Source organism: Littorina saxatilis, linkage group LG3 (genome assembly GCF_037325665.1).
Source record: "Littorina saxatilis isolate snail1 linkage group LG3, US_GU_Lsax_2.0, whole genome shotgun sequence".
In the NCBI taxonomy this organism is placed as follows: domain Eukaryota; kingdom Metazoa; phylum Mollusca; class Gastropoda; order Littorinimorpha; family Littorinidae; genus Littorina; species Littorina saxatilis.
Window position 1 is genome coordinate 50,745,003 of NC_090247.1, and position 24,677 is coordinate 50,769,679.

At 42.3% G+C, this 24,677-nt stretch overlaps 1 protein-coding gene across 7 annotated transcripts in view; it reads left to right on the top strand.

The window, feature by feature from the left end:
• LOC138962588 (uncharacterized) overlaps positions 1-24,677 on the top strand; it is a 106,660-nt gene that overhangs the window by 20,706 nt on the left and 61,277 nt on the right. For all 7 annotated transcript variants that reach the window (XM_070334456.1, XM_070334454.1, XM_070334453.1 and 4 more), the window contains 12 exons: positions 2,706-2,836; positions 5,097-5,226; positions 7,983-8,063; positions 11,033-11,086; positions 14,907-15,002; positions 15,680-15,816; positions 17,175-17,379; positions 18,397-18,508; positions 19,598-19,752; positions 20,264-20,383; positions 21,981-22,156; positions 22,951-23,101. In XM_070334456.1, the coding sequence (XP_070190557.1) occupies positions 2,706-2,836; positions 5,097-5,226; positions 7,983-8,063; positions 11,033-11,086; positions 14,907-15,002; positions 15,680-15,816; positions 17,175-17,379; positions 18,397-18,508; positions 19,598-19,752; positions 20,264-20,383; positions 21,981-22,156; positions 22,951-23,101 (1,548 nt within the window). The remainder of the gene's footprint in view (positions 1-2,705; positions 2,837-5,096; positions 5,227-7,982; positions 8,064-11,032; positions 11,087-14,906; positions 15,003-15,679; positions 15,817-17,174; positions 17,380-18,396; positions 18,509-19,597; positions 19,753-20,263; positions 20,384-21,980; positions 22,157-22,950; positions 23,102-24,677) is intronic.

Consider the following 24,677-nt stretch of genomic DNA (forward strand, 5'->3'; position numbering starts at 1 on the left):
GATTGAGAAGGGGGGGGGGGGGGGGGGGGGGGGGGGGGATGTTGTGAATGGGGAATTTGACGTTGGACCTACCTGGCAGGTGTCCACTTCCCCCTTCTCTCTCCCCTCCCCCCCCCCCCCCCCCCCCCTGCCCGAAATGTCCGGTAGTACACAAAATAACACGCATTCGCTTCCTCATTGAAACTAATAAAAGTTTGTTTTTTTATTTCAGATTGAGGGAGTGCACTGACGCACATTGAAGTTACATCTCTCTCTCTCTCTCTCTCTCTCTCTCTCTCTCTCTCTCTCTCTCTCTCTCTCTCTCTCTCTCTCTCTCTCATTACAGTGTACTTACGAAGAACCTAAGCATAAATACCTTTACAACGAAAAGAAAGCGAGAGGCGTGCACCAAAACTAATTTTACCGAACCAGACACCCGTAGTTAGTGGTCACTGTCTAGCAGATGATTAGATCTAGCCGCCTCAGGGCGAAAACGCCCCCCGGTCGGGTCGATAACAAAGATGGCGGATGTCAGACTGCCATAGACTCTTACTTAGACTAGCCAGACTCGAGTGCCCCTGGAATAGGTAGATCTATAGAGAAGACGGGACAAAAAACCTCTATGTACGTCAGCGCTGTCCTCGGCCAATACAAATTTAATCTCAGGAGGATCAGGCTCTCGCTGGAAGCAAACTCTGACAGTAAAGTGGAATTAGATGGCGCGTTTGGGCGTCTTCCCAGGCCGGCTAAGAAGATTAGAGTGGGTGGCGCTCGCACGAAGATGGAGTGAGAATGTTGGGAGGTGAAACAGAATGCTTCCCAGCGTTGACAAGGGGGGGAGGGGGGAGATTAAAAAAAAAAAGCTTCCCAGAGCTGATGGGGCTGGGGACAGTGGAGTCGGATGTTTCTTGAATAACGAAGATGGAGTGAGAATGTTGGCAGGTGAACCAGGATGCTTCTCAGAGAGTGTACAAGGGGAGGGGGGGGGGGGGGAGATAAAAGAAGATTCTTACCAGAGCTGATGGGGCTGGGGACAAGGGAGTCTGATGTCTCTTGAATAACCAAGGTGGAGTGAAAATGTTGGCAGGTGAAACAGGATGCTTCCCAGAAGGTACAAGGGAGGTGGGGGAAGGTTAAGCAAAAGATACTCCCCAGAGCTGATGGGGCTGGGGACACGGGGAGTCTGATGTGTCTTGAATAAATTTGTTTTTTCTCTTGGAGTTGTTAGACCAAATTTACATGAATGATGAGACCTTTTAACTTAGGCTTCAAGGTGGGGGGGTCAGTTTGCTTCGTGGTTCTTGAATAAAAATTGTGTTCTTGCTGTTTTTCTCCTGAAGCTTTTAGAACAAAGTGAATGATTGATGATGTTTTAAAAGTGTAGAAAAAAGTTATGCAACCATTTTGTTTTTTTCCTTTTTTAAAAGTGGTTGAAGTGCACAAATCTGTCTCTTTTTTCTTCATGTCTCGAGGCAAGTCAGGGGGACCTTTAATGGGGGGGGGGGGGGGGGGTGGCAATTTCGTTTTTCTGACAATTATTTCAGGAAATAAAAATGTATTACTTTCATTGCTTAGAGGTCAAATATGTCTTTTCAAGGTTGGTGATTTTAACTTTGGACACTTCCCTAAAAATAATCTGATGCACAGAGGGCATTTTTACATCTTGACAGCCAAGGATTTTGAGGGTGGGGTGGGGAGAGGATGAGAGTCTTTAGCTTGCAAGATCCAACATTTTAGAATACATGACATGTTTGGAGTCTTAAAAAGCTTTCACTTTAAGTCTTCAGTTTAAGGCAAATTGCTTCAAATCATTTTGATCGCAGGTGAAACAGGATGCTTCATTATTTTTAAAGAATTTCACTCCCATGTCCCCCTTAGATAAACATCATAGTTTGCCATTCACCAAAACAAATAAAATTTAAAACGCAAGACTGCATTAAGGGATAGATATAAAATATATATCATTGTATGTATATATTATTTACGAAGCTGAAGAAGCCACCTTTCTTTCACGCCACTTTCATGTCCATGTTCTGTACATGGCTTTAGGGAGCTATATGTCACTTTGTTTTGTGAGAGAAACAGGGAAAATTGTGGGTTTTTTTCAACAGCAACAACAGAATGTTTATATGCAGAAACATCCCGAGAGAAAATCTGGCTGAAGAACTTCAAGGTCTTCTGTTTACCCTTCAAAGAGTTCTCCAGAGACGAGATCAGCTTTTTTGTTCTTAACGAATTTGTTCTGACAAAATAAATATAAACTTTCAGGGATGTTACTAGGACTTTCTTTCTTTGTCAATGCATGGCCAGAAAAGTTTCACTAATTTCCCTGAGTTTTTGATATTACTTTAAGTCACCTATCCTATTGTGAAAAAGATTGGCAATTCTGCAGAAATGATGGTCCCAACGCCAAATGGCACAGCTGAATTTTGTCCCCCAACAGAGTAGAGTCAACTTTTCTGTTGTCATCTTCTCTGTGCAGACTCAGAGGGCATCCATGTCCCACCCCCAAGTCACCACAATGGCACGTAAAAGACCTTGGTCATTCTGCCATAAGTGCAGGTGACTGTTTACACCTAAACTCACACACACACCTGGGTAGCGCGACTCTTGTTGCTGCTAGCTTTCCACTGGGAGGACGTGACTCAAATTTCCTAGCATTTGGATAATAGAGTAAATGAAATGAACAAAAAAAGGTTCTCAAAAATGTTGTTGTGACATTGCAGGTCCTGCGCGATGCACAAGTCATGCTGGAGCGTATGGAGCACCGCGGTGCGTGCGGCTGCGACAACGACAGCGGAGACGGGGCTGGTGTCTTGAGTGGAATCCCTCACAAGTTCTACGACAGAGTTCTGCAGTGAGAGGGTTTTCTTTGTATTTGTGCTCACAGTGGGAACCGTACCCCCCCCCCCCTTTTTTTTTAGAATTATTTTAATATATGTGGGAGGGGAGATGAGGGGCAAGGGATGGAAGAGAAGTTGGACACTGTCACAAATAATTCTAATGTGCTTAGCATCACATTTACAATCCAAGTTCTTAGCTGATTTTAAAGATAAGAGGCTATGTTTACAATTTTTACGAGTTTGAAATCTGTGTACCATTCTGCATTCCGATCCCGCTTTTTGTCGTATCTGGGATCAAGGAAACCACTAAGTCTGCCTAATCAGATAAGAAAAGATTATTTTTGTGTACAAAGGTTAGAAATTAGCACCAAATGTTTGAAATCAGTACCCCTGCTGTGCCATTAAATGTAACTGTTTATGATTGGTGACCCAATTTGTATGCCAGATCCTTTCCTAATCTGAGTGCGTGTCCTTGCATACGTGTGAAAGTTCACTCAGATGGTAGAACTCGGTCAGTTAAGAATGACCCTAACATTACTCGGCAGGCTGGACAGGAAGGCTGTACGTTATCATGATTAAAACTCTTTTTTTTTTTTAAACATCACACATAAAATGTGAACAGAATTGATTGTTATACATCTGGGAATGGTGTGCAGTGCAGTAATTTACCAAGGCATAAATGTCAGTTGTAATTGTAATTTTGGTAAAGAAAAATAAACACCAGTTGCCAGCAAATCTCAAAGGCATGTTATACTTCATCAGTGAAAGTTATGCAGATGGGATGGGAAGGAATTTGTATTGGGAGTGCAGGAACATTATAGTTATGCTGAGAGGAAAATGTAGATAGCAGATCTGTATGCTCTGTGTTACTGAGGAAAAAAGAAAAGGATGCATCTAGGCAGCATACACCAATTTGTATGTGCATAAACATGCGCAGACAAATCACACACACACACACACACAATCACACACACACACACACACACACACACACACACACACACACACATGTGTGTGTGTGCACACACACAGACTCACACTCACAGACTCACACGCATGTGCACACACACACACAATCACACACACACAGCTTGAAATGAGCCAACCTTGAATACCATGAAAAAGTGTGGGTACAAATCCACATGTTAGATGAATCAGAATAGAAAAACAAGAACATATATACACCAAAATCTAACCAGGCCTACACAAGATGGCTTTTTAACAGCAGGGATGACTGACCAAGAAGAAAACATGCCGAGGAAGATTTTTTACCAGATTCATTTTACCTGTTCACTGTTGGCAATTCTTCTCTTCTTCTTCTTCTTCGTTCATGGGCTTAGACTCCAATGTTCACTCATGTTTTTAGCACCAGTGGATTTTTACGTGTATGACCGTTTTTACCCCGCCATTCCGGCAGCATACGCCGATTTTGGGGGAGGCATGCTGGGTATTTTCGTGTTTCTATAACCCACCGAACTCTGACATGGATTACAGGATCTTTTCCGTGCGCACTTGGTCTTGTGCTTGCGTGTACACACAAAGGGGGTTAAGTCACTAGCAGGTCGGCGCATAAGTTGACCTGGGAAATCGAAATCGAAAAATCTCCACTCTTAACCCACCAGGCGGCAGCGACTGGGATTCGAACTCACGACCTCCCGATTAGGAGGCCGACGTCTTACCACCACACCACTGCGCCCGTCACTGTTGGCAATGATATTCTGATATGGATGATAGAATGTCGGCCACTGTCCCACGGTGAAAAGGGCTGTGTCAAGGTTACTTGACTGTAGCGGGTATGATATAGCTACACACGTGATTGAAGCATGATAGAATAACATGTACTTTAATAGAACAAAAATGTGCACCAATGAAATGGAGAAACCCGTTTTTTATTTTATTCCTTTTTTTTTCTTATCTTTCCTTTTCCTTCCTTTTCTTTTCTTTTCTTTTACTTTCTTTCTTTCTTTCTTGTTTTGTTTTTGTTTTCGTATTAAAAGGATTGAAGTCTTTTTTCGTACTCAGGCAAATGTGGCTTTTTATTAGCCGAAAATCAGGCAAGCTGTGTCCCCTCGTCCTTGATGTTAGGGAAGAGTAACTGTTCTTTTCAAAGTCTGCAAAATAAAGGTTTGTCATTCTGTGTGTGTTTTGTTGTTGTTGAAGGACCGGAAAAAGTTCTAAGGTCAGAAGGGGAATGGAAAACGTTGATTTTTTTTCTTGGTCTTAACTGTATCATGTATCTACATGTATCTGTATGAATTGTATTTATCTTTTCAGCGAGGCCGGGAACAATGGCATCCTTCCTGCCCCAGGAAAATACGCAACTGGCATGCTGTTTCTGGATCGGGCCACTGCCAAACAGGCAGAGGAGACGTTCGCCAAGTATGCTGCAAAGTATGGACTCAAGGTAAAACTGGCTTTGACATTTCACGCTGCCATCCATTGTTTAGTTACCCCCCAGGAATTGGGATAGGTAATTCCTTTCTACTGACACTGCCAAAACCATTTGTTGATCTGCAGTACTGAGAGTGATTGTAGAAGGTGTTGTGTAAACCGGTATTGCAGTGGTAACTGCGATGTGAGGCCCCTCCAATTAAAGGATGCCTCCCAAGGAAAAACACTTTTGGTTGTCCCTTTGTTCAGAATCCTCACCAAAATATACCTGTCATGACAGGCCACCTGCAACATGGGGACACTTTCGGCTTGTCTAAAGGGTGTCCTTTTATGGCAGGTACCACTGGGCCAAAAAGGCAAAAACAGTACCTACATCATACGGATGGCACATTTAATCAGGAAAAGCGTTCCATCTAAAGTAAAATAGCTCAGTCATAGCAATATGTACCGATATGAAAAACACTCAAATGCAAACAAATACCAATTGGAGTTTCCAGTTGGGGTTTTTTTCTCGGGTATTTTCATGTAAAAATAATGGAAATGTCCTGTTCAAGTGAGCTCTGAGTGTAGTGCTAGTATAGCAAGACTCCAATGATTAGACTGAGGGGACACCTTTGAATAATGGACAGTGTTCCCTGCCTCTTGGTCTGCTTCTTTGCCAAAGTCTCCCTGTTAGGAAAGGGCACCTGCAATGATGGAACATGTTTGGTTGGTACCTAAGGGTATCCTCTCTTGACAGGTACAGTGAAACCTCTCTTTTAAGTTCCCCTGATTTAAGACTCCCTCATTTTTAAGACCCTGCTCTGTTCGTAACCAGTGGTAATTTGCCATCACCTTTAAGACATACTCCTTTTTAAGATCCGATTTTTTTTTCCACATTTTTTTTAGGTCTTTAAAGGGGGGTTCCATTTTAGACCTATAATCCTGTTTTGGTTTACTTTGAACAAGTATTTGAGGGTTTTGCACATTAATTTAAGTGATTGTGTTGATTAGAACACATTGATTTTGGTCAAAGAAAAGAAGAAAAAAATACTACTATCATTCTCATGCCTAAATTCATCTCTCCCGTATGCAACTATATTTCTCACCTCAACATTTTTTGTGTCTCTGAATCTGTGTCAGACATGGGACTGGTCCGAATTTTATCGGAATTCCGATATTTTCCTTAGCTCACAGACCATTCTTGAGATCGATGGAAATTCGTTGAGAAAAAAAAAGGGGGGGGGGGTGGTGGTATGAACCGTTCAGCTGAAACTGTCTGCGTCTGAAGTCAGTGCATTCGCACCCCAGCATTCGCGTGAACCCATAGCAGTATCAAGAGTCGCGTTTGATTGGCTGTCGATCTCCGACGATTATCGCCTGGGCTTAATTATTCACCGATGGCGGTTTGCGGGTTGTTTTGATTGGCTGCCGATCTCCAAACGCCGAAGGTGAAAAATGTAGCATCATGGCGTCTGGATTCCGTATTGTTTTGTCGGCTGTGGAAGCTCTTACGATCGACGACCAAAGTGTGAAAAACAAGTGGAAAGCCAACTGGCTGTCAGAAGAAGTGACTGTCATTATCAACAAGAAAGAAAGGCGCCAGCTCATTGGCGACAGTATCGCCAAGATATCCATTCCCGGTCAGGCCGTGTGCACGTGGTGCAACAACGGCCACTGCGTGGTGAAATACGGACTTGGTGAAAAAAATGTGTTGGTTCTGAAAGTTTTCAAGTAATTTGTGTGTGTGTGTGATTGTTTTAAATTACACTTTTGTTTAAAATGCTAAAACATATTATTCTTGTGGTTTTTATGGCTTTTTAAAAAGGCATGATCTAATTTTTTCCTATCAGGAGAGGCCCCAAAATGGCCTTTATAATTCTAACATTCATTTTCCGTCAGGGGGGCTTTGCCCCCCTGAACCCCCTACCAGGGCGTTGCCCCTGGACCCCACCAGGGGCCTATGCGGCCCCTGGACTCCGGATTAGTTTCCTACTTTTGGAACATTTGCTGGTCTGGTGTGTGTGTGTGTGTGTGTGTGTGTGTGTGTGTGTGTGTGTGTGTGTGTGTGTGTGTGTGTGTGTGTGTGTGTGTGTGTGTGTGTGTGTTGGGCGAGGGGTGGGGTCGGTTTGGCTCGCAGAGTGTGTTATGTAACGTCAAACATACAGGTTTTAGTGCCCTTACGTGTGGTCGAAAAACACCCCCTCCAATGATGGGACTGATATTGATCTTCTCTAGTCCTTCCTTGCACGCACTTCATGCTGTAACTTAATTAAAAGCATCCTGCTCCCGACTTTTTCCTGAAGATGTAATTTGTTAGAGTGGCTCAGGGGTTGTAGGGGAGGGGTTTGAGGCGGATGGGGATGGGAGGATACCTGCCTATACTTATCTCTTTGGAGCGTAGTGATGAGGAAACTGGAAGTGTTTTTTCTCATGGATTATATGCTAGACTGGGAGAGAGCTTGGGGAGAAAGAGAGAAAATTTGCAAGCAACAACAGCAGGAAAACCACAGGCCCGTGTTGTTGAGAGAAATTAAGTCTGGTTTCTTCGCATTGAGATCTTGTATTTATGGTTTTATAGAAAGCATTTATTGGGTACTTTACATTAAATAGCCTCCCCCGTTCTCTCCTACAAACATGCATTCAAATTCCTCCACTCTATAGAATTTTGTTGGGGGGTGCCATCACACTGAAATTAGATGACAAAATTGTAATAACTGGCATATGCAACAGAGACATTTTAAGTGGTATGTTATGCTTCAGTTCATAAGGTTCTTGTTCTTTTACCAGGTGATAGCATCCCGCACAGTTCCGGTGAACGGCAGTTGCATCGGGCAGGTAGCAAGATCCATGGAACCCTTCATCAGACAGGTGGGCACACCATTCTTTTTCCTTCACTTAGTTTTCACGTTGAACATTTTATCCATTCTGATATTTTTCATGAAAATGAAATTCTTTTGTATCCTGTGCAGACGTATTCATTTGATGATGGTTTGCTTAGCTTAAAAAACGTTTTAAAATTTGTTATCTGATATTTGAGCTAAGCAAATTACTGAGAGTGATTTACATTTCAAGAGAAGGAAAGAAAACACTTTGGATAATACCTGCTTCAGTAAGCATTTCCAGTTGAATGGAAAATGTTGAAATTAAGGGTGTACTTCGCTTGTTAAAAGCTTTATGGTTGCAAGTGTGACTTTGAATCAGAAAACAAAAGAATTTCTTTTCCAACTTTGAGTTAAGTTAATATTTGGATACAAGTTTTTGAAATTTGAATGAAGTACATGTATAAAAACATTTTTTTAATCTGTCAAAAGACTTTCATAATTATTTCTTCTTTGACCTTTCTATGCATCTCAAGACAATAAAGTGAGCCAAATCCATAATGATTTCATCAAGTGAAAAACTTAACTAAAGAAAAAGTAGAGCAAACACAAATAGGCCAATTTCACAAATGCATAACTACATGCAGGGTAAACTAATTGCATTGAAACCCTTTTATATACAATGTAGCATCACCCACAGCCAAATAGAAGTCTCAGAGTTTTGTTTAGATTACAAGATTATTTTTACTCAGATGAAAAAAATTGACATTCCATAACAGCATTTAAGCTTATGTGAAACTGAAAGTAATTGAGTTAACCACACCATTTCCAAATCATTCCTTGGTCTTCCTAACAAAATAAGGGCATTGCTTGCTTGCTTGCTAAGGATATAACTGCCATGAACATCATAAACAGAAGAAGACAAAGCTTTTGCTTGCACCATCCACCACATATAACATTAATCCTAGCTGCGTCTGACTTTCAGATCTACCAGTGACAAACCTTTAGTTGCAGAGTTGGTTCACATACACTTCTTTATGCAAAGAGTTGTGACATGCAACAAATCTGTTCACTCAAACTAAAATATACCTACAATAGGTGCTGTGAAGTATCCTCGAGATTTCATTGATTTTCTACTGAATCAGTGAATGAGAGTGTTGCATGCTTTTACCCATGTTACCATACTTCCATTTTTGTTTTGGGTGTGAGGGGGGGTGTTTAGTAACTTCTATTTCAGTGAATTTAGTTCAGAGGCTGTAGAGATAATATAAAATCAACAAACTTTGGTGGTTTTACAATAAACCTCATTCCATTTTCCAGTTAGAACCTGGAGATCTGTGAAACTTTTTCTAGAGTGCCTCTGAAATAATTTTCTCTGAACATGATTTTGAAAACAAATGATAGGTATTTTACGCCAAGCAACAGCAACTTTCTGCCAAATTGTCGATGTATGAATCATACACATAGCTTACAAATGTGTGGAAACTAACACATTTACGATAGGGAAAATACATGTACTCTGTTAATTCCGCTGTATGTATGGATAAATGAACATCCTTGAAAAAAACCATAAATAAAATCATAATAGTATGCCCAGTTGAAAAAATAAATTACCTATTAAGCAAAAAAGAGGTTTTTGCTAATTTGTGTGTCGCAAATGAAAGGCATTGGATTTTTCAAATTCACAATATGTCCATCATTGTTTTATTTGGTGAAACTTAAACAAGAACAGTAATAAACACAAATTTATCCACACTGAATTCTTCTTGGACCGTTCAGATGGAAGTCGTAAAATGCATTTCATTACAGAATTTCCACATCATTCATACTAACATTTGAAACATTTTTTGTTATAGTTACTGTTGATTTCTTGTGTGTTGATTTGAAAACCAAGACTTCAGACAAACGCATCCACACTTTGCAGTATTGTTTGCTGTGGACTTGATAGTTTGTAAGGACGGATGTTATTGTGATCGTAAAAAATGATTCATGTTCTCTTTTTGGAGGGTATGAAAGACTCGCTGCTTTTGCTATTGTAGAACGTGATACATGTTCTTTTTTGGGTAGGAACCATGTACTTTTGAGAGGTGACAATGGCCTGTTTTGCAGTTGGCTCCAGAGTCACTTGCCTACCTTATGCCGTTCTCAGAAATCATTGGCTCGTCTGCAAAGTGCGCGCGATGATTTGCGAGAGAATTGGAGACCTCCCCGGTCTCAGTTCTGGTGTGTTGGTCCTATCGTCACCGTTCCTATTGTTTTTTTGTTGTCGTATTTTTTTCTTCATTGTATTTTAAGTTTTGCTATGTGACTGTGTGCGCAAGTATGTTATTTTCCCCTGACAACAAACCCTTTTAGAATAATGGGTAGTGTTTAAAACTGAGGTAGCTGTTGTAATTTTGTTTGTCTTCAGATTTTGTGGGGGGCAAGGGGGCATTATGCAAATAATAAATATAAGAATACCTCATTGGCACTTTAGAGTTGTTGCCTCTTGAAATCTCGAAGCAATTGCAAAGACTGAATTGGCTTGGCTCATGACTATGTAAATTTCATCAAAGCAGTTTAGGCCATACACTTGTCAGCCAAGGAAAGAGATCAGAATATGACAAAGCATCAAAATTCTTTGAGATGACTAGAAGCTCTGAAATATGAGTCAGTGAGTCGTATTTATTAATTAGATCACCAGAGGATCAAATAATTTATGCTGCTTATAGAGGCTGGGTTGTATATTTGCTAGGCTGGAAAGGAGACACTGAATATTAGAATTCATTGTCAGAGCACATATGGTGCAGAGAATAATGGCCTTAATTTATGTGAAATATGGAATACAAATTATAGAAGAATATATTAATCAACTGTTTTTGCCCCAAAAAGAAACATTGATTTTTTGGTAAAAAAATAACTCAGGTGCTACCTGTTATACAATTAGATGAATAAGCTTCTTGTGTGTGTGTGTGTGTGTTCATTTATTTCATTTTACCATTTTGCTTGAAAAAGTAGACAATTTCTCTCTCTGCACAGGTGTTCGTGACGGGGGAGCAGGACGTGTCGAATGTTCAAGAATTTCAGCGGCAGGTGAGACCAGCTGTTTGTCTATCATTTACATGCTTGTTCAGAGAGAGGCGTAAAACGTTTGTCTATCATTTGTACACGTGTGCTTACATGTCGTTTAATGGGAATTACTTGTCCAGTAGATTACTGGATAGGATTAGATGAAGACAGGCAATGTGCCATTATGAAAACATGACCTATGGGTGGGGGGGGGGGGGGGTGCATTTTGTGAGGTTTTTAATTTTTGATCCACTCTCATTTGAGTGGATGGGATGGATTGAGGAGACTTCTAAAATCTTGTGTGTTTTATACAACTTCTGTTTTTCGTGATGTTTGGGTTGTTTTTGGTGTGTGTGTGTGTGTGTGTGTGTGTGTGTGTGTGTGTGTGTGTGTGTGTGTTCTATTCACCAATTTTGGTCTCTGTCTCTTAGTCTTTTAGTCAAAGTGTGTGAATGTTTTTGTTCGTGTGGCCTTGCACAATCTCTATGCTTCATCTGTAGAATTTTTTTCTTGTTCTTCTTGTTTTTTTGTGGTTTTTTGACTCACATGCGAAGCAAAAGTGAGTCTATGTACTCACCCGAGTCGTCCGTCCGTCCGTCCGGACGTCCGGAAAACTTTAACGTTGGATATTTCTTGGACACTATTCAGTCTATCAGTACCAAATTTGGCAAGATGGTGTATGATGACAAGGCCCCAAAAAACATACATAGCATCTTGACCTTGCTTCAAGGTCAAGGTCGCAGGGGCCATAAATGTTGCCTAAAAAACGGCTATTTTTCACATTTTTCCCATTTTCTCTGAAGTTTTTGAGATTGAATACCTCACCTACATATGATATATAGGGCAAAGTAAGCCCCATCTTTTGATACCAGTTTGGTTTACCTTGCTTCAAGGTCAAGGTCACAGGAGCTCTTCAAAGTTGGATTGTATACATATTTTGAAGTGACCTTGACCCTGAACTATGGAAGATAACCGTTTCAAACTTAAAAATTATGTGGGGCACATGTTATGCTTTCATCATGAGACACATTTGGTCACATATGATCAAGGTCAAGGTCACTTTGACCCTTATGAAATGTGACCAAAATAAGGTAGTGAACCACTAAAAGTGACCATATCTCATGGTAGAAAGAGCCAATAAGCACCATTGTACTTCCTATGTCTTGAATTAACAGCTTTGTGTTGCATGACCTTGGATGACCTTGACCTTGGGTCAAGGTCACATGTATTTTGGTAGGAAAAATGTGTAAAGCAGTTCTTAGTGTATGATGTTATTGCTAGGTTTAGTTACCCTAAAGGTCGAGGTCAAGCATGTGAGTCGTATGGGCTTTGCCCTTCTTGTTTTTTTTTTTTTGCACTATTAATTTCCAACCAATTTTACAACCTTTTGAAGGCACATCAGAGGAAGAGTAATAAAAACAAACATGTACTGCGCTGTACTCCACTCTAGGTGACATTTACGCTGATACGGCTAATTCCAGCTAAATGTAGCACACATTTTGGTCTATAATGGTGCCATTTTCCATGACAACTAAACACAGTTGCATGACATTTAAAGACAGTGCCACCCAATTTCACACAGATTGTGTGTGTATGGAAGAATCAATATAATCATATGAAACGTCAACAGGTCTTTTTGAGATGCATAGAGATGAAATGATTTCAGAAATGGTATTCCAGAAGCCTACACATGCTGTCTGAGTTTATACTTTTAAAGGAAAGAGGAGGGGAAAAAAAACAATTTTATGGGTTAAGTAAGCGGGGGGGGGGGGGGGGGGGGAGAGAGTCATACTGTTAAAGCTAAAGAGTTAAGATTCAAGGTACAATTATCCAAACAGGTTTTGTTACTGTTTGTGTGAATTCTACCTCTGGTTTTTCATAGCTATATATATACTTGTGGGGTCAATTTGATTTGTGGAAGAGATAAATAGATAGAACAGCTGTTGCAAGTGGAAAGCTTCTGACTAGTAATCATCTGCCACAGATGGGGACGCATACTGTTAATTCATATTATGTGTGTAAGAGGAGAAACAGGGAGAGAGAGAGAGAGGGGGGAGACGCTAAGATAAGCATACATATTATACCACTGCCAGATGCACTATTCATACATTTACAAATGGATATGTACTATGTAACACTATGGCACATACAAGTACTCGATTTTGTTTTTAATGACATTGTATTTTAGTGCACGCACTAAATAAAGAGAGACAGAAAGAGGCTCATGTTACGACGACCACCATTCAATTAATTCTTTGTCATACCTACCCAGAACATGCTGACTTGCACATGGAAGTTCTCTCTCTTCCTCCCCCCCGCCCTTACACTTTAACTCACACCTCCAGATTGTCCTCACATGACCCCATGCTATTATAAAACTGGAACTTTTTTTCCCTTTGCAGTCTTTTGATCAGAATACAAGCCATACAGTTCACTCCAGTATGTTAAAACAGGAGGGGGGGGATAATCTGCCAGAGGGTAGACATGTTAAAAAAAATTTTTGCCAAGGGTAAGCCACAGTAAGTGAGAAAGACGGGAGAAGGTAAAGGGATGAGATTAACGAGGCAGAAAACAAATTCTCTTAGGACACAAAGTTGATTAAAGGCAGGTTATTAGAGGGGGGGGGAGGAAGGGTAAGAAATCCAAAACCTGATTGCTTCTTGAGTTCTTCAGAGCGCTACAGATGCAAGTCCAACGGCCTGCAGGTCTTTTCGCACAGAAAACACTCTTCCTCCTTTAACTACGCTGCATTTATTATATTGCATGTACTCTTAACGGCACACTGACAATATAACTGGTATAGGAGAATGGGTTGCAAGTTTCATAAAGCTTCCATGGTTGACTGTATTGATTTTTGTGTAAGTCAGAACCAGGGCTTTGTGCAAGGCACCGAAGCTTTTGTCTCCTAGGTAACCTGCGTCAGAACTTTACAGGGGGCAATGGTGTTAATAACCTTTCATGTTTGTTTTGGAGGTGGCCAGTAATGGTAGAGAAACTCAAATCTTGGGGGGGGGGGGGGGGGGGGAGCTGATTAATGGGTGTAGGGCTTGTAGTAAAGTTGTGTGGTAAACTCTGAATTGAGAAGTAGAAGAAAGAACATTATTAAAAGCCTGCCTCTGTGGTTGATGAACTGAGTTTAGATCAGTATTTTAAACACACTATTTAAGAATTAATATGAAATGAAACAATCTCATATGCCCTACAAATTCCCATGCAAGCGCTAGACTACTGTGTACATGCATCACACATGAATGCATCAAGTGCATGGTTTATATGCACATGTACCTGCATGCTTACAGACAGACAAACATGTACACACTCTTTCTCTTCTCTGTCTGTCTGTCTGTCTGTCTCTCTCTCTCTCCCTCTCTCTCTCTCTCTCTCTCTCTCTCTCTCTCTCTCTCTCTCTCTCTCTCTCTCTCTCTCTCTCTCTCTCTCTCTCTCGCACACACACACACGCACACACTCACACACACACACATACACACAAACACACACACACACTGCAAGGCCTAATTCAGACCAGTTTAAATAAAGTAATGATAAGGAGTATGCTGTGTCAGAATTGAATCAACAAAGCTTGTCCTGTGTTGAGTAGGTTACTACATAGCTGCCAACCCTCCCGGATTTTCCGGGAATCTCCCGAATTTTACAACTTCTCCCTGCTCACATTCAAGACTGAACCCTGGATTTTGACTTCAGAAGGTTGGCAGCTATGTTACTATGTTACAGGAAGCATATTCACCCCCTTATTTAATTTAAACACCTATTACTTGTTGATAGCTCTACTTTGCAAAAGAGAAGCAGACAGTGTATGAACACATTGTTTGTTTTTTATCCTTAGGTGTACCTGCTGCGGAAGAATGCATCCCACCACATCCCCGGGACAGGAGTGCGGTTCTACATCTGCAGTTTGAGCACCAGCACAGTTGTTTACAAGGTTAGAGTTTACTCTCTTTTTTAAATGCATGGCAGATTTCCACCATTTTAAAAGCTCCAGAGAACATTCTTGGGATCCCAAGATTGCACTAGGTTGCGACAGGCGCAGTGGCGTGGTGGTAAGACGTCAGCCTCCTAATCGGGAGGTCGTGAGTTTGAATCCCGGTCGCTGCCGCCTGGTGGGTTAAGAGTGGAGATTTTTTTTATCTCCCAGGTCAACTTATGTGCAGACCTGCTTGTAACTTAACCCCCTTCGTGTGTACACGCAAGTACAAGACCAAGTGCGCACGGAAAAGATCCTGTAATCCATGTCAGAGTTCGGTGGGTTATAGAAACACAAAAATACCCAGCATGCCTCCCCCAAAATCGGCATATGCTGCCTGAATGGCGGGGTAAAAACGGTCATACACGTAAAAATCCACTCGTGCTAAAAACATGAGTGAACGTGGGAGTCTAAGCCCATGAACGAAGAAGAAGTAGAAGAAGAAGCACTAGGTTGCACAATTTAGCTTTTTTTTTCTCAGTTAATTTCTATTTTATTTCATAGCTGGATGTTTTTGACTTTGCAAGTTGTCATAAATGTCAATTATGAAACGATAACATAATAATGAGTACATTTTGTTGATTAGCCCAGAAGAACATTTCTTTTAAATCACTGAATCTTTGTGTGAATGACAGGGTCAGCTGAACACTGCTCAGGTATGGAAGTACTTCCCCGACCTGTCGGAGCCAGACTACGAGACGCATATCGCTCTGATCCACAGTCGCTTCTCAACCAACACCTTCCCGAGCTGGGAGCGAGCTCACCCCCAGAGGTGAGGTCCCATTGCCTTTTGGTTTAGACCTTGCCTCTCTGCTCGCTCCATAGCTTTGTGTTGTGTGTGTCTGTGTCCAAGAGTGTGTGTGTTAGTGTGTGTTAGTGTGTGTTGTGTGTGTGTTGGTGTGTGTGTATGAGTGTGTGAGTTAGTGTGTGTGTATGAGTGTGTGTGTTAGTGTGTGTGTATGAGTGTGTGTTAGTGTGTGTGTATGAGTGTGTGTGTTAGTGTGTGTGTTAGTGTGTGTGTATGAGTGTGTGTGTTAGTGTGTGTGTATGAGTGTGTGTGTTAGTGTGTATGAGTGTGTGTGTATGAGTGTGTGTGTTAGTGTGTTTGTATGAGTGTGTGTGTGTATGAGTGTGTGTGTATGAGTGTGTGTGTATGAGTGTGTGTATATGAGTGTATGTGTATGAGTGTGTGTGTATGAGTGTGTGTGTGCGTGTGTGTTAGTGTGTGTCGTGTGTGTGTGTAGAAAGAAGAGTGATCTTGTCTTGGTTTGTGAGGTAAATTACTAAGATCTGCCCAGTGGACACTCTACAGTTGGTCTAAGTATAACATTGTCATGCCAAAGATTTAAAAGAGAAAATAACACTACCTGCACACTTGGTTATGTGACCGGGTTTCCTTGTGTTTCAATGAAAAAGGATGAACGCTGATTCTTCAGAACCAGAAAGCAAGAAATAAGGGCACAGGTGAAGGGAGATAACTGCCAGAAACACACAACACAGTCTGAGTAACCAACCAAGCCGATATCCCTATCCCCTGCCCTAATCTTTTAATTACATCAATGATTAAGATATTATTGCGAGACAGTGTTTTGAAGGTCACATATGTACACATACATACATATACTTATTCTCACACAGATGCATATTGTATTATACATTGATTACACTGGCTGACGCATAGAGTTTTTAAATAGTATGAAGACAAGCAGATGTCTCAGGAAATGAGAAAGTCTCATTTATGGCAGTAGACCTTGTTAAATTCTTTCAAATTCATGTATAACTACATTGATCTGATCATTTCTTTCTCTCAGAATCATCAGACATCTGAAAAAACAGGAATTATTATTTTTGGTGCAAGACCCTAAAACCTTTTTGTAAATTCTTCTTCTTCTTTGTTATTCATGGGCTGTAACTGAGTAGGTTTTTACGTGTGTATCTGTTTTTACCTTGACATTTGGCAGCTATATGCCGAATCCGGTGGAACCCCATGCAGGCCTCCATTCTTGTCTGTTTACGACCAACTTGGGGAATACTACCCCCAGGTGTTGTTCGGTTTTTCATTTCACCCTCTATACTTCATCATCATAAACTCAAAAACTCATATTTGTTGACCCTGTTTTGTTCTTCCAGAATGTTGGCTCACAATGGCGAGATCAACACGCTGCGAGGCAACCACAACCTTATGAAGGCGCGAGAGGGAGTGATGAACAGCAAGGCGTACGGAGACAAGCTCTCCGACCTCTACCCGGTGGTGGAGGACGGCATGTCCGACTCGGGCTGTGTCGACAACGTCCTCGAGTTCCTCTGCATGGCTGGCGGACGTGAACTGCCTGAGGTGAGTTGGCTATAATAAAAATATAAAAAATAAAAACTTGCTTCACTAGCGAGTGATCTTCTAAACTAAAGCAGATCTGTCCAGGCTGTTTGCATGCGATAGTAGCATTCTTTGTACTAAGGCACAAACCCCAATACAACAGCTAAGTTAGTTCCTGTGCAGAGTGCGCATTATTTTTTGCTCTGCGGGGATGTAGCTCAGTTGGTAGCGCACTGGATTTGTATTCAGTTGGCCGCTGTCAGCGTGAGTTCGATCCCAGGTTCGGCGGAAATTTATTTCAGAGTCAAATTTGTGTGCAGACTCTCTTCGGTGTCCGAACTCCCCCCCCGTGTACACTACATTGGGTGTGCACGTTAAAGATCCCACGATTGACAAAAGGGTCTTTCCTGGCAAAAATTGCTTAGGCACAGTTAATAATTGTCTACCTATACCCGTGTGACTTGGAATAATAGGCTGTGAAAGGTAAATATGCGCCGAAATGGCTGCAATTACTGGCCGTATAAAATTTCATCTCACACGGCATCACTGCAGAGCGCCTAGAACTGTACCCACGGAATATGCGCGATATAAGCCTCATTGATTGATAGATTGATTGATTTGTGCTGAACAACAGGGTGATGCATGGGAATTTTAGTCATGTGATTACGAATCTGACCATCTTGCCGTACATCAAAAAAACATTCAGCTAAGTCTTCTATTTTTTCATTTGTCTTATAATTATTTGTCTATTTGTCCACTATAAAGACCATGGGGTCAGTGTACTTGTGAATGTCTTGTTTTGTAAAAATAATAAACATTCCATTTACAATCATGGCTTGTTTTTGATTTTGAGACAGGAAAATTAGACACTGCAAAGATCCCCTGACAGGTCAAGGGAGATAACTAATCAGAAAAATCTCAACATTTAGCTAATGCACAGTTTGGTTTCCCAAGGTTTATTCCCATTCAAGTCATATCTGAGTTTAAATGTTAAAATGAAGGGAAACAATGTGTTTTGTGTGTGTGTGTGTGTGACAGGCTGTGATGACAATGGTACCAGAGGCATGGCAGAATGACAAGAACATGTCGGATGAGAAGATCGCCTTCTACCGCTGGTCTGCGTTCGGCATGGAACCCTGGGATGGACCAGGTATGTGATGCCATGGAGAGATGTGTAGGACAGTGGAACCCCCCTTTTAACGTCTTCCCCCGAAAGCGGCGTGTGGCTGGATAAAAACGGTCATACAGGTAAATACCCACTTGTGCAAAAAACATGAGTGTACATGGGTGTTTCATCTGATGAACGCAGAAGAAGAAGAAGAAGAACCCCCCCTATCACCCCCTCCAATCTAAGACCTCCTCCCTTTTATGACCTAGCTTTTTTCGGATTTGCTGTTCATAAACTCTGTAAATTTACCTCCCTCCTTTTTAAGATTTAAAAGAAAAATTTTTTTTAATACATTTGTTCATGTCTTAAAGAGGAGGTTCCACTGGATCACAGAAGGTACTTTTTTTTGGTCCTGGTGAGTTCCTGATTTTTCTACTTGTTGCATGCCATGAGGCAATCAGCAGATAACTTGTAAAACCAAAGTCATAGACGGGCGCTGTGGCGTGGTGGTAAGACGTCGGCCTCCAAAGCGGAAGGTCGAGGGTTCGAATCCCGGCCGCGGCCGCCTGGTGGGTTAAGTGTGGAGATTTTTCCGATCTCCCAGGTCAACTTATGTGCAGACCTGCTAGTGGCTTATCCCCCTTCGTGTGTACACGCAAGCACAAGACCAAGTGCGCACGAAAAAGATCCTGTAATCCATGTCAAAGTTCGGTGGGTTATAGAAACACGAAAATACCCAGCATGCTTCCTCCGAAAGCGGCGTATGGCTGCCTAAATGGCGGGGTAAAAACGGTCATACACGTAAAATTCCACTCGTGCAAAAAACACGAGTGTACGTGGGAGTTTCAGCCCACGAACGCAGAAGAAGAACCAAAGTCATATCTTCATCACAAATCAATTACATTTTCAGGATGGTTTTGTGGTTTGTTTGTTTTTTTTATTATTTTTTTAAAAAATATTTTGTTATATATTAAACTGTTTTTAACTGCATTGTCTGTATCAAGAAAACTCCTCACTGTATTCAACAGAAACCTCCTTTATTTCTCACTCAGAATAAGTTCTGCTTTGATGAAAACGGGAACATCATTATTTTATTGAAGGATGAATTTGTTATGATTTTGTTTACTCCAGCACTGCTGACTTTCACTGATGGTCGCTACATTGGAGCCATTTTGGATCGAAACGGTTTGCGACCTTCTCGATTCTATGTGACCAAGGACAACTTCATGTACATGTCCAGTGAAGTTGGTGTGACAACAAGGAAGCCTTCGGAGATCATACGCAAGGTGAAGAATCATGTCTTTTCCTCTTTTAGTTTTACGCCACAAATTCATACATTTTGTACGACAGTGGAGCACCCCATCCCATTCTCTCTCTCTCTCTCTCTCTCTCTCTCTCTCTCTCTCTCTCTCTCTCTCTCTCTCTCTCTCTCTCTCTCTCTCTCTCTCTCTCTCTCCTCTCCTCTCCTCTCCTCTCCTCTCCTCTCTCTCTCCTCTCTCTCTCTCTCTCTCTCTCTCTCTCTCTCTCTCTCTCTCTCTCTCTCTCTCTCTCTTTCTCTCTCCAACCCTCTCTCAACCTCAACCCCACTCCCGACCCTTTTCTCCAATTGAAACTGGTTGTTAATAGATACACAAGGCAGATTTCTGTCCATATGTTGCATGTGCTGTCTGTCTGTGCCCTGCTTCTCTATCTCTGTTTCACTCTCTCCACTCCCTTCCCAACTGAATCCATGAGAACAGGTCGGCGCTACAAGCCAGCATTTTGATCATGTGTTGTGTCTGTCTGTCTGTGAGTCAGGGTCGCTTGCAGCCTGGACGCATGCTGCTGGTGGACACATTGAAGAAAGAATTCACCAGAGATGACGTGATCAAGTCCAACATCGCCCGCCTGCGCCCTGTCACTGACTGGCTGAAAGAGGTGAGGAGGAACTTCAAAAGATACCTTGGTTTAAACAATGTTGTATTTTCATTGACTTGTACAAGGACTGGGTGGCCGAGTGGTAACGCACTTGCGCTCGGAAACTAGAGGTTGCGAGTTCGACCCTGGGTCAGGGCGTTAGCAATTTTCTCCCCCCTTTCCTGACGTAGGTGGTGGGTTCAAGTGCTAGTCTTTCGGGTGAGACGAAAAACCGAGGTCCCTTCGTGTACACTACATTGGGGTGTGCACGTTAAAGATCCCACGATTGACAAAAGGGTCTTTCCTGGCAAAATTGTATAGGCATAGATAAAAAATGTCCACCAAAATACTCGTGTGACTTGGAATAATAGGCCGTGAAAAGTAGGATATGCGCGGAAATGGCTGCGATCTGCTGCTCGATGTGAATGCGTGATGTATTGTGTAAAAAATTCCATCTCACACGGCATAATAATAATAATAATAAATGAGCATTTATATAGCGCAACATCATAACTTTACAATTATGCTCTTTGCGCTTGACACATTTAAAATTAAAACACAGTTATACAAGCATTTACATCTACATTCATAGTCAACAACGCTTAATTAAAAGCATACACCATAAATAGATCCCTGCGCCTTGAGTCCGAGTCTGGATATACGCGCGCGATATAAGACTTCATATAACATGAAATGTTCATACATTATAAATATGAAAACAACAGCAAACCTATGGCTATTAAACATATCTTCCTTCTTGTATACAGATCTGTTGTGGTGTACAGGTAGCTGCATGAAATTTCAGTATCCTTCCACTTGGACACATATCCAAAATCAGTAGTGTGACTTTTCTGCGCTGAGTGCACACCGTTTTAATTCATAGATTGACGTAGGTGTCAGTTACAAACTTAAATGCAATAAGAAATGTCTGCCAAGCACGAAAAGCATACATTCTGTTGATTTTTGGCGGTGGCAAAGAAATGTTTCTCACAAAATGGATGGACTATTTCAAGACAAAGCTCGTACATAGTGAAAGTCTGTCTCTCTCCAGTCTTGGCAAAAAGAGAACACAATATCTGTGTTTGGTATTTGGTATATTTCATTGTCTATGGGGAATTTTCACAAGAAAATTCAGGCTGTCTGGGATAGCTTGCAGTGACAGAATCGCGTTACCCATTTTATTTCTTTTTTCTGCATGGATGTATTTGTGTTTTCCAAGCCCTGAGACTTTTCCTGTGACCTTGGGATCTTTATCATGCGCATGCATGCACATGGAGGTATTTGGACACCAAGGAGAGTCTGCACAAAGTTGAATCTGGGAATTTCTTGCCGAACTTAAAGGGTATAACCCGCACCTAAAGCGACAACTGGTTTCAAATCCAGTGCCACATCGACTGAAATATATCCCTGCCAAATATAACTAGTTATTCATCACCGAAAAAGAAATGTCCAACGATCAATTACAGACAATGACAATGAGCTAACTGCGAGATCATCTCAAGAACAAGGCTGTGACAAAACTGTCTTTAGAATGCCTTTCCAAATATTAATCAATGTCAAGAAGAAAAAAGAAAAAAGAAAAAATGTATACATTCAACGGATTATTTTCTCTCTCCAGACGATGACAATGGGCCAACTGCGAGATCAACACAACAGCAAGGCAGTGACGAAAGTGCCCATCTTCCGCCAAGACTCCTCCGTGGGAAGCTACCTGGAGACCGACCCACGCATGTCGCTCTACAACTACACCATGGACGGTATCAACCTCCTGGTTCTGCCCATGATCAAGGAAAAGTAAGTCAGGGAAATGGGTATTCAGAGTTATGGAATGTGGTGGGGGGTGACTTTACCATGGATGATATCAACCTCCTGGTTCTGCCCGTGATCAAGGAAAACTAAGTCAGGCGAAAGAGGTATTCACATTTATGGAATGTGGGGGTGCTGGAGGGGGAACATGGGGGAGGGATGGGGGGTGGTGACTTTACCATGGATGGTATCAACCTCATGGTTCTTCCCATGATCAAAGACAGGTAAGTCAGGCGAATGAACATTCCGAGTTATGGAATGTGGTGGGGGTGGTGTGTGTGTGGAGGGGGTGGACGGGTAAAATTGGGGATGGGGGGTGGTGACTTAACCATTGATGGTATTCAGAGTTATGGAATGTGGTAGGGGTGGTGTTTGGGTGGGGAAGAGGGGGAATATGGGGAGGGGTAGGGAATGGTTCTGCCCATGATCAAGGAAAAGCAAGTTGGTCTGATGAGCATTCCGAGTTAAAGAATTGTGGAGGAGGGGTTGGTAGTGCTGGGAGAGGAGGAAATGAGGGAAGTGGGAGTGGCAACTACACCATGGAAAGCATTCACACATTTGTCGCAAGTCCTTGATGTGAACAGAAATTGCTTTCCCTTTTCAGGAAAGAGGCCCTAAAATACATTCAAGAAAGAGGTTCACACACAAGAATAAAGAATTAGTCGCAGAACGTCCATGTGAACAAGAACTTTTTTGTGTTTTTCAGGAAAGTGGCCTCAGAAGACTGTTAGAAAATGACTCCCAAGACCTCCATTTAAATTGAAATTGGTTATGTTTTTTAGAAAAGAGGCGCTGGGCTCCATGGGAAATGACGCACCGTTGGCTTGCCTGTCCAACTTCAACCCCCTGATTTACAACTACTTCAAGCAGCTGTTTGCTCAGGTCACCAACCCTCCCATCGACCCCTTCAGAGAGAAGGTCGTCATGTCTCTGGTGAGTGCTCGCAGTTTATTTTATTTTATTTTGATTTTGAATTTTATATTCTCTATTATCCAAATGCTGGGAAATTCGGGTCGCTTCCTCCCAGTGGAAAGCTAGCTGCAACAAGAGTCGCGCTACCCAGTTGTGTGCATGTTAAGGTGTAATTAGACACCTGCACTTATGGCAGACTGACCGAGATCTTTTACGTGCCACTGTGGTGACATGGGGATAGAACATGGATACCGTCTCTGTGTCTGCCGGGATTCGAACCTGTGACCTTAGGATCACAAGTCCAGTGCTCTACCAACTGAGCTGATCGGTCCCACATAGACAAGCAGAAAATACCTCACTTACAAATGAAGTCGGGTCCTGGTTCTACCCCATCTGCTCCCAGACAACTGCTCCCCGAACTGTCACCTTTCCTGCACCATGACAAAAGTTTGGCAGACCTGCGGAAATGCCAGTTGAATTTTTGTATGATTTGAAAGAAGTTTCCGCATGTGGCTGACTGATGCCAAATGGCATCCCTGTCTATTTATTTCACAATTCTATTCCGTATCCAGACAGTTTCTGTCTTGATTGGCAAGCGGTGGTCAGGTTACACTGAAATTACGAAAACATGGGTGAGCAGAAAAGAACAGTCAAAAACATGGAATAGCATTTAGAAAGAATGTTTACATTATCTGAAACGGTGGAGGGCATTTGTCCTTGGGGGCCACTGTGTAGGGGTGTCTTCACCAGCAGTTGTCCAAGCGAAGGGGAGGGGGCATTGTCCAAAGTGGCATTTGTCTGTGTGAAGGGGATGGGGCATTAATTGTCCAAAGTAGCATTTGTCTGGGCGAAGGGGAGGGGGCATTGTCCAAAGTGGCATTTGTCTGGGCGAAGGGGCATTGTCCAAAGTAGCATTTGTCTGGGTGAAGGGGAGGGGGCATTGTCCAAAGTGGCATTTGTCTGGGTGAAGGGGAGGGGGCATTGTCCAAAGTGGCATTTGTCTGGGTGAAGGGGAGGGGGCATTGTCCAAAGTGGCATTTGTCTGGGTGAAGGGGAGGGGGCATTGTCCAAAGTGGCATTTGTCTGGGTGAAGGGGAGGGGGCATTGTCCAAAGTAGCATTTGTCTGGGTGAAGGGGAGGGGGCATTGTCCAAAGTGGCATTTGTCTGGGTGAAGGGGAGGGGGCATTGTCCAAAGTAGCATTTGTCTGGGTGAAGGGGAGGGGGCATTGTCCAAAGTAGCATCTGTCTTGGCCAAGGGGAGGGGGCATTGTCCAAAGAGGCATTTGTCTGGGTGAAGGGGAGGGGGCATTGTCCAAAGTAGCATCTGTCTTGGCCAAGGGGAGGGGGCATTGTCCAAAGTGGCATTTGTCTGGGTGAAGGGGAGGGGACATTGTCCAAAGTAGCATTTGACTGGGTGAAGGGGAGGGGGCATTGTCCAAAGTAACATCTGTCTTGGCCAAGGGGAGGGGGCATTGTCCAAAGTGGCATTTGTCTGGGTGAAGGGGAGGGGGCATTGTCCAAAGTAGCATTTGTCTGGGCGAAGGGGAGGGGGCATTGTCCAAAGTGGCATTTGACTGGGTGAAGGGGAGGGGGCAT